This window comes from Ascaphus truei, chromosome 6 (assembly GCF_040206685.1).
Source record: "Ascaphus truei isolate aAscTru1 chromosome 6, aAscTru1.hap1, whole genome shotgun sequence".
Classification (NCBI taxonomy): Eukaryota; Metazoa; Chordata; class Amphibia; order Anura; family Ascaphidae; genus Ascaphus; species Ascaphus truei.
The window spans coordinates 48,107,133-48,121,047 of record NC_134488.1 but is presented as its reverse complement, the minus strand read 5'-3'; the positions used below and the strand labels follow the sequence as shown (position 1 = coordinate 48,121,047).

General features: G+C 60.8%; 1 protein-coding gene across 19 annotated transcripts in view; it reads right to left on the bottom strand.

Annotated features, from left to right (window-relative positions):
• PHLDB1 (pleckstrin homology like domain family B member 1) overlaps window positions 1-13,915 on the bottom strand; it is a 128,572-nt gene that overhangs the window by 48,088 nt on the left and 66,569 nt on the right. For 17 of the 19 annotated variants that reach the window (XM_075604170.1, XM_075604176.1, XM_075604179.1 and 14 more), the window contains one exon: window positions 1,318-1,458. In XM_075604170.1, the coding sequence (XP_075460285.1) occupies window positions 1,318-1,458 (141 nt within the window). The remainder of the gene's footprint in view (window positions 1-1,317; window positions 1,459-13,915) is intronic. The other 2 variants (XM_075604174.1, XM_075604181.1) reach the window with 1 other exon arrangement.

Here is a 13,915-nt window from a genome sequence, read left to right as displayed (position 1 = left end):
CCTGCATATATCCCCCTCCCTCTCCCTGCACAGGATCCTGCATATACCCTCTGCCTCTCCCTGCACAGGATCCTGCATATACCCCTCCCTGCACAGGATCCTGCATATACCCCCTCCCTCTCCCTGCACAGGATCCTGCATATACCCTCTGCCTCTCCCTGCACAGGATCCTGCATATGCCCCTCCCTGCACAGGATCCTGCATATACCCCCTCCCTCTCCCTGCACAGAATCCTGCATATATCCCCCTCCCTGCACAGGATCCTGCATATACCCTCCTCCCTCTCCCTGCACAGGATCCTGCATATACCCTCCTCCCTCTCCCTGCATAGGGTCTTGCATATAACCCCCTGCCTCTCCCTGCACATGGTCGTGCATATACCCTCCTCCCTCTCCCTGCACAGGGTCTTGCATATAACCCCCTCCCTCTCCCTGCACAGGATCCTGCATATACCCTCCTCCCTCTCCCTGCACAGGATCCTGCATATACCCTCCTCCCTCTCCCTGCACAGGGTCTTGCATATACCCCCCTGCCTCCCCCTGCACAGGGTCTTGCATATACCCTCCTCCCTCCCCCTGCACAGGGTCTTGCATATACCCCCCTGCCTCCCCCTGCACAGGGTCTTGCATATACCCTCCTCCCTCCCCCTGCACAGGGTCTTGCATATACCCCCCTGCCTCCCCCTGCACAGGGTCTTGCATATACCCTCCTCCCTCTCCCTGCACAGGATCCTGCATATAACCCCCCACCCTCCCCCTGCACAGGGTCTTGCATATACCCTCCTCCCTCTCCCTGCACAGGATCCTGCATATAACCCCCGCCCTCACCCTGCACAGGATCCTGCATATACCCCCCGCCCTCACCCTGCACAGGATCCTGCATATACCCCCCTGCCTCTCCCTGCACAGGGTCTTGCATATACCCTCCTCCCTCTCCCTGCACAGGATCCTGCATATAACCCCCGCCCTCACCCTGCACAGGATCCTGCATATACCCCCCTGCCTCTCCCTGCACAGGGTCTTGCATATACCCTCCTCCCTCTCCCTGCACAGGATCCTGCATATAACCCCCGCCCTCACCCTGCACAGGATCCTGCATATACCCCCCGCCCTCACCCTGCACAGGATCCTGCATATACCCCCCTGCCTCTCCCTGCACAGGGTCTTGCATATACCCTCCTCCCTCTCCCTGCACAGGATCCTGCATATACCCCCCTGCCTCCCCCTGCACAGGATCCTGCATATACCCCCTGCCTCTCCCTGCACAGGATCCTGCATATACCCCCCGCCCTCACCCTGCACAGGGCCGCGCTCTCACCTCGCTCGCGTTCTCCTGCAGCTGTCCCTCCAGCTCTGTCACTCTGTTCTTCAGCTGATCCACACGCCCGAGCACCTGCCTGCGCTGCTCCTCCAGGGTGTACGCATCGCCCCCGCCAACAGAGGGCGCCGTGTCCTCCTGCTAGTGAGAGGGTGAGAGGGTCATCACTACACCCCCAGTGCAGAGCATCTGTTCTTCCTCTCTCCCCCCATGCTGGGATACCCTCTTCCTCTCTCCCCCCATGCTGGGGTACTCTCTCCCCTCATTCTGGGGTACTCTCTCCCCTCATTCTGGGGTACTCTCTTCCTCCATGCTGGGGTACTCTCTCCCCCCATGCTGGGATACCCTCTTCCTCTCTCCCCCCATGCTGGGATACCCTCTTCCTCTCTCCCCCCATGCTGGGGTACTCTCTCCCCTCATTCTGGGGTACTCTCTCCCCTCATTCTGGGGTACTCTCTTCCTCCATGCTGGGGTACTCTCTCCCCCCATGCTGGGGTACTCTCTTCCTCTCTCCCCCCATGCTGGGGTACTCTCTTCCTCTCTCCCCCCATGCTGGGGTACTCTCTCTCTCCATGCTGGGGTACTCTCTTCCTTTCTCCCCCCATGCTGGGGTACTATCTCCCCCCATGCTGGGGTTCTCTCTCCCCCCATGCTGGGGTACTCTCTCGCCCCATGCTGGGGTACTCTCTCCCCCCATGCTGGGGTACACTCTCCCCTCATTCTGGGGTACTCTCTCCCCCCATGCTGGGGTACTCTCTCCCTCTCTCCCCCCATGCTGGGGTACTCTCTCGCCCCATGCTGGGGTACACTCTCCCCTCATTCTGGGGTACTCTCTCCCCCCATGCTGGGGTACTCTCTTCCTCTCTCCCCCCATGCTGGGGTACTCTCTCCCTCTCTCCCCCCATGCTGGGGTACTCTCTCCCCCCATGCTGGGGTACTCTCTCCCCCCATGCTGGGGTACTCTCTCCCTCTCTCGCCCCATGCTGGGGTACTCTCTCCCCCCATGCTGGGGTACTCTCTCCCCTCATTCTGGGGTACTCTCTCGCCCCATGCTGGGGTACACTCTCCCCTCATTCTGGGGTACTCTCTCCCCCCATGCTGGGATACCCTCTTCCTCTCTCCCCCCATGCTGGGATACCCTCTTCCTCTCTCCCCCCATGCTGGGGTACTCTCTCCCCTCATTCTGGGGTACTCTCTCCCCTCATTCTGGGGTACTCTCTCCCTCCATGCTGGGGTACTCTCTCCCCCCATGCTGGGGTACTCTCTTCCTCTCTCCCCCCATGCTGGGGTACTCTCTTCCTCTCTCCCCCCATGCTGGGGTACTCTCTCTCTCCATGCTGGGGTACTCTCTTCCTTTCTCCCCCCATGCTGGGGTACTCTCTCCCCCCATGCTGGGGTTCTCTCTCCCCCCATGCTGGGGTACTCTCTCGCCCCATGCTGGGGTACTCTCTCCCCCCATGCTGGGGTACACTCTCCCCTCATTCTGGGGTACTCTCTCCCCCCATGCTGGGGTACTCTCTCCCTCTCTCCCCCCATGCTGGGGTACTCTCTCGCCCCATGCTGGGGTACACTCTCCCCTCATTCTGGGGTACTCTCTCCCCCCATGCTGGGGTACTCTCTTCCTCTCTCCCCCCATGCTGGGGTACTCTCTCCCTCTCTCCCCCCATGCTGGGGTACTCTCTCCCCCCATGCTGGGGTACTCTCTCCCCCCATGCTGGGGTACTCTCTCCCTCTCTCGCCCCATGCTGGGGTACTCTCTCCCCCCATGCTGGGGTACTCTCTCCCCTCATTCTGGGGTACTCTCTCCCCCCATGCTGGGGTACTCCCTCCCCTCATTCTGGGGTACTCTCTCCCCCCATTCTGTGGTACTCTCTCCCCTCATTCTGGGGTACTCTCTCCCCCCATGCTGGGGTACTCTCTCCCCCCATGCTGGGGAACTCTCTCCCCCCATGCTGGGGTACTCTCTCCCCCCATGCTGGGGTACTCTCTCCCCTCATTCTGGGGTACTCTCTCCCCCCATGCTGGGGTACTCTCTCCCGCTCTCCCCCCATGCTGGGGTACTCTCTCGCTCCATGCTGGGGTACTCTCTCCCCTCATTCTGGGGTACTCTCTCCCTCCATGCTGGGGTACTCTCTCCCTCTCTCTCTCCATGCTGGGGTACTCTCTCCCCTCATTCTGGGGTACTCTCTTCCTCTCACCCCCCATGCTGGGGTACTCTCTCCCTCTCTCCCCCCATGCTGGGGTATTCTCTCTCTCCCCATGCTGGGGTACTCTCTCCCTCCATGCTGGGGTAATCTCTTCCTCTCTCCCCCCATGCTGGGGTACTCTCTCCCTCCATGCTGGGGTAATCTCTTCCTCTCTCCCCCCATGCCGGGGTACTCTCTCCCTCCATGCTGGGGTAATCTCTTCCTCTCTCCCCCCATGCCGGGGTACTCTCTCCCCCCATGCTGGGGTACTCTCTCCCCCCATGCTGGGGTACTCTCTCCCCCCATGCTGGGGTACTCTCTCCCCCCATGCTGGGGTACTCTCTCCCCCCATGCTGGGGTACTCTCTCCCCTCATTCTGGGGTACTCTCTCCCCCCATGCTGGGGTACTCTCTCCCCTCATTCTGTGGTACTATCTCCCCTCATTCTGGGGTACTCTCTCCCCCCATGCTGGGGTACTCTCTCCCCCCATGCTGGGGTACTCTCTCCCCTCATTCTGGGGTACTCTCTCCCCCCCATGCTGGGGTACTCTCTCCCCCCATGCTGGGGTACTCTCTTCCTCTCTCCCCCCATGCTGGGGTACTCTCTCCCGCTCTCCCCCCATGCTGGGGTACTCTCTCCCGCTCTCCCCCCATGCTGGGGTACTCTCTCGCTCCATGCTGGGGTACTCTCTCCCCTCATTCTGGGGTACTCTCTCCCCTCATTCTGGGGTACTCTCTCCCCCCATGCTGGGGTACTCTCTCCCTCTCTCGCCCCATGCTGGGGTAGTCTCTCCCCCCATGCTGGGGTACTCTCTCCCCTCATTCTGGGGTACTCTCTCCCCCCATGCTGGGGTACTCTCTCCCCCCATGCTGGGGTACTCTCTCCCCTCATTCTGGGGTACTCTCTCCCCCCATGCTGGGGAACTCTCTCCCCTCATGCTGGGGTACTCTCTCCCCTCATTCTGGGGTACTCTCTCCCCCCATGCTGGGGTACTCTCTTCCTCTCTCCCCCCATGCTGGGGTACTCTTTCCCGCTCTCCCCCCATGCTGGGGTACTCTCTCGCTCCATGCTGGGGTACTCTCTCCCCTCATTCTGGGGTACTCTCTCCCTCCATGCTGGGGTACTCTCTCCCTCTATGCTGGGGTACTCTCTCCCTCTCTCTCTCCATGCTGGGATACGCTCTCCCCTCATTCTGGGGTACTCTCTCCCTCCATGCTGGGGTACTCTCTCCCTCTCTCCCCCCATGCTGGGGTACTCTCTTTCTCTCTCCCCCCATGCTGGGGTACTCTCTTTCTCTCTCCCCCCATGCTGGGGTACTCTCTTTCTCTCTCCCCCCATGCTGGGGAACTCTCTTCCTCTCACCCCCCCCATGATGGGGTACTCTCTCCCTCTCTCCCCCCATGCTGGGGTACTCTCTCTCTCCCCATGCTGGGGTACTCTCTCCCTCCATGCTGGGGTAATCTCTTCCTCTCTCCCCCCATGCTGGGGTACTCTCTCCCTCCATGCTGGGGTAATCTCTTCCTCTCTCCCCCCATGCTGGGGTACTCTCTCCCTCCATGCTGGGGTAATCTCTTCCTCTCCCCCCCCATGCTGGGGTACTCTCTCCCCCCATGCTGGGGTACTCTCTCCCCCCATGCTGGGGTACTCTCTCCCCTCATTCTGGGGTACTCTCTCCCCCCATGCTGGGGTACTCTCTCCCCTCATTCTGGGGTACTCTCTCCCCCCATGCTGGGGTACTCTCTCCCCTCATTCTGGGGTACTCTCTCCCCCCATGCTGGGGTACTCTCTCCCCTCATTCTGGGGTACTCTCTCCCCCCATGCTGGGGTACTCTCTCCCCCCATTCTGGGGTACTCTCTCCCCCCATGCTGGGGTACTCTCTCCCCCCATGCTGGGGTACTCTCTCCCCCCATGCTGGGGTACTCTCTCCCCTCATTCTGGGGTACTCTCTCCCCCCATGCTGGGATACTCTCTCCCCCCATGCTGGGGTACTCTCTTCCTCTCTCCCCCCATGCTGGGGTACTCTCTCCCGCTCTCCCCCCATGCTGGGGTACTCTCTCCCGCTCTCCCCCCATGCTGGGGTACTCTCTCGCTCCATGCTGGGGTACTCTCTCCCCTCATTCTGGGGTACTCTCTCCCCTCATTCTGGGGTACTCTCTCCCTCCATGCTGGGGTACTTTCTCCCCCCATGCTGGGGTACTCTCTCCCTCTCTCGCCCCATGCTGGGGTAGTCTCTCCCCCCATGCTGGGGTACTCTCTCCCCTCATTCTGGGGTACTCTCTCCCCCCATGCTGGGGTACTCTCTCCCCTCATTCTGGTGTACTCTCTCCCCCCATTCTGTGGTACTCTCTCCCCTCATTCTGGGGTACTCTCTCCCCCCATGCTGGGGTACTCTCTCCCCCCATGCTGGGGAACTCTCTCCCCCCATGCTGGGGTACTCTCTCCCCCCATGCTGGGGTACTCTCTTCCTCTCTCCCCCCATGCTGGGGTACTCTCTCCCGCTCTCCCCACATGCTGGGGTACTCTCTCGCTCCATGCTGGGGTACTCTCTCCCCTCATTCTGGGGTACTCTCTCCCTCCATGCTGGGGTACTCTCTCCCTCTCTCTCTCCATGCTGGGGTACTCTCTCCCCTCATTCTGGGGTACTCTCTCCCTCCATGCTGGGGTACTCTCTCCCTCTCTCCCCCCATGCTGGGGTACTCTCTTTCTCTCTCCCCCCATGCTGGGGAACTCTCTTCCTCTCACCCCCCATGCTGGGGTACTCTCTCCCTCTCTCCCCCCATGCTGGGGTACTCTCTCTCTCCCCATGCTGGGGTACTCTCTCCCTCCATGCTGGGGTACTCTCTCCCTCCATGCTGGGGTAATCTCTTCCTCTCTCCCCCCATGCTGGGGTACTCTCTCCCTCCATGCTGGGGTAATCTCTTCCTCTCTCCCCCCATGCTGGGGTACTCTCTCCCTCCATGCTGGGGTAATCTCTTCCTCTCTCCCCCCATGCTGGGGTACTCTCTCCCCCCATGCTGGGGTACTCTCTCCCCCCATGCTGGGGTACTCTCTCCCCCCATGCTGGGGTACTCTCTCCCCTCATTCTGGGGTACTCTCTCCCCCCATGCTGGGGTACTCTCTCCCCCCATGCTGGGGTACTCTCTCCCCTCATTCTGTGGTACTATCTCCCCTCATTCTGGAGTACTCTCTCCCCCCATGCTGGGGTACTCTCTCCCCCCATGCTGGGGTACTCTCTCCCCTCATTCTGGGGTACTCTCTCCCCCCATGCTGGGGTACTCTCTCCCCCCATGCTGGGGTACTCTCTTCCTCTCTCCCCCCATGCTGGGGTACTCTCTCCCTCTCTCCCCCCATGCTGGGGTACTCTCTCTCTCCCCATGCTGGGGTACTCTCTCCCTCCATGCTGGGGTACTCTCTCCCTCCATGCTGGGGTAATCTCTTCCTCTCTCCCCCCATGCTGGGGTACTCTCTCCCTCCATGCTGGGGTAATCTCTTCCTCTCTCCCCCCATGCTGGGGTACTCTCTCCCTCCATGCTGGGGTAATCTCTTCCTCTCTCCCCCCATGCTGGGGTACTCTCTCCCCCCATGCTGGGGTACTCTCTCCCCCCATGCTGGGGTACTCTCTCCCCTCATTCTGGGGTACTCTCTCCCCCCATGCTGGGGTACTCTCTCCCCCCATGCTGGGGTACTCTCTCCCCTCATTCTGTGGTACTATCTCCCCTCATTCTGGAGTACTCTCTACCCCCATGCTGGGGTACTCTCTCCCCCCATGCTGGGGTACTCTCTCCCCCCATGCTGGGGTACTCTCTTCCTCTCTCCCCCCATGCTGGGGTACTCTCTCCCGCTCTCCCCCCATGCTGGGGTACTCTCTCCCGCTCTCCCCCCATGCTGGGGTACTCTCTCGCTCCATGCTGCGGTACTCTCTCCCCTCATTCTGGGGTACTCTCTCCCCTCATTCTGGGGTACCCTCTCCCTCCATGCTGGGGTACTCTCTCCCTCCATGCTGGGGTACTCTCTCCCTCTCTCTCTCCATGCTGGGGTACTCTCTCCCCTCATTCTGGGGTACTCTCTCCCTCCATGCTGGGGTACTCTCTCCCTCTCTCCCCCCATCCTGGGGTACTCTCTTTCTCTCTCCCCCCATGCTGGGGAACTCTCTTCCTCTCACCCCCCATGCTGGGGTACTCTCTCCCTCTCTCCCCCCATGATGGGGTACTCTCTCTCTCCATGCTGGGGTACTCTCTCTCCCCCCATGCTGGGGTACTCTCTCCCTCCATGCTGGGGTAATCTCTTCCTCTCTCCCCCCATGCTGAGGTACACTATCCCTCTCCCCCCCCCCCCCATGCTGGGGTACACTCTTCCTTTCTCCCCCCATGCTGGGGTACTCTCTCTCTCTCCCCATGCTGGGGTACTCTCTCGCCCCATGCTGGGGTACTCTCTCCCCCCATGCTGGGGTACTCTCTCCCCCCATTCTGGGGTACTCTCTCCCCTCATTCTGGGGTACTCTCTCCCCCCATGCTGGGGTACTCTCTCCCCTCATTCTGTGGTACTCTCTCCCCTCATTCTGGGGTACTCTCTCCCCCCATGCTGGGGTACTCTCTCTCCCCCCATGCTGGGGTACTCTCTCCCCTCATTCTGGGGTACTCTTTCCCCCATGCTGGGGTACTCTCTCCCCCCATGCTGGGGAACTCTCTCCCCCCATGCTGGGGAACTCTCTCCCCCCATGCTGGGGTACTCTCTCCCCTCATTCTGGGGTACTCTCTCCCCCCATGCTGGGGTACTCTCTTCCTCTCTCCCCCCATGCTGGGGTACTCTCTCCCGCTCTCCCCCCATGCTGGGGTACTCTCTCGCTCCATGCTGGGGTACTCTCTCCCCTCATTCTGGGGTACTCTCTCCCTCCATGCGGGGGTACTCTCTCCCTCTCTCTCCATGCTGGGGTACTCTCTCCCCTCATTCTGGGGTACTCTCTCCCTCCATGCTGGGGTACTCTCTTTCTCTCTCCCCCCATGCTGGGGAACTCTCTTCCTCTCACCCCCCATGCTGGGGTACTCTCTCTCTCCCCATGCTGGGGTACTCTCTCCCTCCATGCTGGGGTAATCTCTTCCTCTCTCCCCCCATGCTGGGGTACTCTCTCCCTCCATGCTGGGGTAATCTCTTTCTCTCTCCCCCCATGCTGGGGTACTCTCTCCCTCCATGCTGGGGTAATCTCTTCCTCTCTCCCCCCATGCTGGGGTACTCTCTCCCCTCATTCTGGGGTACTCTCTCCCCCCATGCTGGGGTACTCTCTCCCCCCATGCTGGGGTACTATCTCCCCTCATTCTGTGGTACTATCTCCCCTCATTCTGGGGTACTCTCTCCCTCCATGCTGGGGTACTCTCTCCCCTCATTCTGGGGTACTCTCTCCCCCCATGCTGGGGTACTCTCTCCCCTCATTCTGGGGTACTCTCTCCCCCCATGTTGGGGTACTCTCTCCCCCCATGCTGGGGTACTCTCTTCCTCTCTTCCCCCATGCTGGGGTACTCTCTCCCGCTCTCCCCCCATGCTGGGGTACTCTCTCCCGCTCTCCCCCCATGCTGGGGTACTCTCTCGCTCCATGCTGGGGTACTCTCTCCCCTCATTCTGGGGTACTCTCTCCCTCCATGCTGGGGTACTCTCTCCCTCCATGCTGAGGTACTCTCTCCCTCTCTCCCCCCATGCTGAGGTACTCTCTCCCTCTCTCCCCCCATGCTGAGGTACTCTCTCCCTCTCCCCCTCCCCCCCATGCTGGGGTACACTCTTCCTTTCGCCCCTCATTCTGGGTTACTCTCTCCCTCTCTCCCCCCATTCTGGGTACTCTCTCCCTCTCTCCCCCATGCTGGGGTACTCTCTTCCTCTCTCCCCCCATGGGGTACTCTCTTCCTCTCTCCCCCCATGCTGGGGTACTCTCTCCCTCCATGCTGGGGTAATCTCTTCCTCTCTCCCCCCATGCTGAGGTACACTATCCCTCTCCCCCCCCCCCCCATGCTGGGGTACACTCTTCCTTTCTCCCCCCATGCTGGGGTACTCTCTCTCTCCCCATGCTGGGGTACTCTCTCGCCCCATGCTGGGGTACTCTCTCCCCCCATGCTGGGGTACTCTCTCCCCCCATTCTGGGGTACTCTCTCCCCTCATTCTGGGGTACTCTCTCCCCCCATGCTGGGGTACTCTCTCCCCTCATTCTGTGGTACTCTCTCCCCTCATTCTGGGGTACTCTCTCCCCCCATGCTGGGGTACTCTCTCTCCCCCCATGCTGGGGTACTCTCTCCCCTCATTCTGGGGTACTCTTTCCCCCATGCTGGGGTACTCTCTCCCCCCATGCTGGGGAACTCTCTCCCCCCATTCTGGGGTACTCTCTCCCCTCATTCTGGGGTACTCTCTCCCCCCATGCTGGGGTACTCTCTTCCTCTCTCCCCCCATGCTGGGGTACTCTCTCCCGCTCTCCCCCCATGCTGGGGTACTCTCTCGCTCCATGCTGGGGTACTCTCTCCCCTCATTCTGGGGTACTCTCTCCCTCCATGCTGGGGTACTCTCTCCCTCTCTCTCCATGCTGGGGTACTCTCTCCCCTCATTCTGGGGTACTCTCTCCCTCCATGCTGGGGTACTCTCTTTCTCTCTCCCCCCATGCTGGGGAACTCTCTTCCTCTCACCCCCCATGCTGGGGTACTCTCTCTCTCCCCATGCTGGGGTACTCTCTCCCTCCATGCTGGGGTAATCTCTTCCTCTCTCCCCCCATGCTGGGGTACTCTCTCCCTCCATGCTGGGGTAATCTCTTCCTCTCTCCCCCCATGCTGGGGTACTCTCTCCCTCCATGCTGGGGTAATCTCTTCCTCTCTCCCCCCATGCTGGGGTACTCTCTCCCCTCATTCTGGGGTACTCTCTCCCCCCATGCTGGGGTACTCTCTCCCCCCATGCTGGGGTACTATCTCCCCTCATTCTGTGGTACTATCTCCCCTCATTCTGGGGTACTCTCTCCCTCCATGCTGGGGTACTCTCTCCCCTCATTCTGGGGTACTCTCTCCCCCCATGCTGGGGTACTCTCTCCCCTCATTCTGGGGTACTCTCTCCCCCCATGTTGGGGTACTCTCTCCCCCCATGCTGGGGTACTCTCTTCCTCTCTTCCCCCATGCTGGGGTACTCTCTCCCGCTCTCCCCCCATGCTGGGGTACTCTCTCCCGCTCTCCCCCCATGCTGGGGTACTCTCTCGCTCCATGCTGGGGTACTCTCTCCCCTCATTCTGGGGTACTCTCTCCCTCCATGCTGGGGTACTCTCTCCCTCTCTCTCTCCATGCTGGGGTACTCTCTCCCCTCATTCTGGGGTACTCTCCCTCCATGCTGGGGTACTCTCTCCCTCTCTCCCCCCATCCTGGGGTACTCTCGTTCTCTCTTCCCCCATGCTGGGGAACTCTCTTCCTCTCACCCCCCATGCTGGGGTACTCTCTCCCTCTCTCCCCCCCCACCCATGCTGGGGTACACTCTTCCTTTCTCCCCCCATTCTGGGGTACTCTCTCCCTCCATGCTATGGTAATGTCTCGTCCCATGCTGGGGTACTCTCTCCCCTCATTCTGGGGTACTCTCTCCCTCCATGCTGGGGTACTCTCTGCCCTCATTCTGGGTTACTCTCTCCCTCTCTCCCCCATGCTGGGGTACTCTCTTCCTCTCTCCCCCCATGCTGGGGTACTCTCTCCCTCTCCCCCCCCCCCCCATGCTGGGGTACTCTCTCCCTCCATGCTGGGGTAATCTCTTCCTCTCTCCCCCCATGCTGGGGTACTCTCTCCCTCCATGCTGGGGTAATCTCTTCCTCTCTCCCCCCATGCTGAGGTACTCTCTCCCTCTCCCCCCCCCCCCATGCTGGGGTACACTCTTCCTTTCTCCCCCCATGCTGGGGTACTCTCTCTCTCCCCATGCTGGGGTACTCTCTCCCCCCATGCTGGGGTACTCTCTCCCCCCATGCTGGGGTACTCTCTCCCCTCATTCTGGGGTACTCTCTCCCCCCATGCTGGGGTACTCTCTCCCCTCATTCTGTGGTACTCTCTCCCCTCATTCTGGGGTACTCTCTCCCCCCATGCTGGGGTACTCTCTCCCCCCATGCTGGGGTACTATCTCCCCTCATTCTGGGGTACTCTCTCCCCCCATGCTGGGGTACTCTCTCCCCCCATGCTGGGGTACTCTCTTCCTCTCTCCCCCCATGCTGGGGTACTCTCTCCCGCTCTCCCCCCATGCTGGGGTACTCTCTCGCTCCATGCTGGGGTACTCTCTCCCCTCATTCTGGGGTACTCTCTCCCCTCATTCTGGGGTACTCTCTCCCTACATGCTGGGGTACTCTCTCCCTCCATGCTGGGGTACTCTCTCCCTCTCTCACTCCATGCTGGGGTACTCTCTCCCCTCATTCTGGGGTACTCTCTCCCTCCATGCTGGGGTACTCTCTCCCTCTCTCCCCCCATGCTGGGGTACTCTCTTTCTCTCTCCCCCCATGCTGGGGAACTCTCTTCCTCTCACCCCCCATGCTGGGGTACTCTCTCCCTCTCTCCCCCCATGATGGGGTACTCTCTCTCTCCATGCTGGGGTACTCTCTCCCTCCATGCTGGGGTAATCTCTTCCTCTCTCCCCCCATGCTGGGGTACTCTCTCCCTCCATGCTGAGGTACTCTCTCCCTCTCTCCCCCCATGCTGAGGTACTCTCTCCCTCTCTCCCCCCCCCCCATGCTGGGGTACACTCTTCCTTTCTCCCCCTCATTCTGGGGTACTCTCTCCCTCTCTCCCCCATGCTGGGGTACTCTCTTCCTCTCTCCCCCCATGCTGGGGTACTCTCTCCCTCTCCCCCCCCCCCCATGCTGGGGTACTCTCTCCCTCTCTCCCCCCATGCTGGGGTACTCTCTCCCCTCATTCTGGGTTACTCTCTTCCTCTCTCCCCCCATTCTGGGGTACTCTCTCCCTCCATGCTATGGTAATGTCTCGTCCCATGCTGGGGTACTCCCTCCCCTCATTCTGGGGTACTCTCTCCCTCCATGCTGGGGTACTCTCTCCCCTCATTCTGGGTTACTCTCTCCCTCTCTCCCCCCATTCTGGGGTACTCTCTCGCCCCATGCTGGGGTACTCTCTTCCTCTCTCCCCCCATGCTGAGGTACTCTCTTCCTTTCTCCCCCCATGCTGGGGTACTCTCTTCCTCTCTCCCCCCATGCTGGGGTACTCTCTTCCTCTCTCCCCCCATGCTGGGGTACTCTCTTCCTCTCTCCCCCCATGCTGGGGTACTCTCTCCCTCTCCATGCTGGGGTACTCTCTCTCTCCATGCTGGGGTACTCTCTCTCTCCCCATGCTGGGGTACTCTCTCGCCCCATGCTGGGGTACTCTCTCCCTCTCTCCCCTCATGCAGAGGTATTCTCTCTCCCCATGCTGAGATACTCTCTTCCTTTCTCCCCCCATGCTGGGGTACTCTCTCTCTCCATGCTGGGGTACACTCTTCCTTTCTCCCCCCATGCTGGGGTACTCTCTCCCTCTCCCCCCCCCATGCTGGGGTACTCTCTCCCTCTCTCCCCCCATGCTGGGGTACTCTCTCCCCTCATTCTGGGTTACTCTCTTCCTCTCTCCCCCCATTCTGGGGTACTCTCTCCCTCCATGCTATGGTAATGTCTCGTCCCATGCTGGGGTACTCTCTCCCCTCATTCTGGGGTACTCTCTCCCTCCATGCTGGGGTACTCTCTCCCCTCATTCTGGGTTACTCTCTCCCTCTCTCCCCCCATTCTGGGGTACTCTCTCGCCCCATGCTGGGGTACTCTCTTCCTCTCTCCCCCCATGCTGAGGTACTCTCTTCCTTTCTCCCCCCATGCTGGGGTACTCTCTCCCTCTCCCCCCCCCCATGCTGGGGTACTCTCTCCCTCTCTCCCCCCATGCTGGGGTACTCTCTCCCCTCATTCTGGGTTACTCTCTTCCTCTCTCCCCCCATTCTGGGGTACTCTCTCCCTCCATGCTATGGTAATGTCTCGTCCCATGCTGGGGTACTCTCTCCCCTCATTCTGGGGTACTCTCTCCCTCCATGCTGGGGTACTCTCTCCCCTCATTCTGGGTTACTCTCTCCCTCTCTCCCCCCATTCTGGGGTACTCTCTCGCCCCATGCTGGGGTACTCTCTTCCTCTCTCCCCCCATGCTGAGGTACTCTCTTCCTTTCTCCCCCCATGCTGGGGTACTCTCTTCCTCTCTCCCCCCATGCTGGGGTACTCTCTTCCTCTCTCCCCCCATGCTGGGGTACTCTCTTCCTCTCTCCCCCCATGCTGGGGTACTCTCTCCCTCTCCATGCTGGGGTACTCTCTCTCTCCATGCTGGGGTACTCTCTCTCTCCCCATGCTGGGGTACTCTCTCGCCCCATGCTGGGGTACTCTCTCCCTCTCTCCCCTCATGCAGAGGTA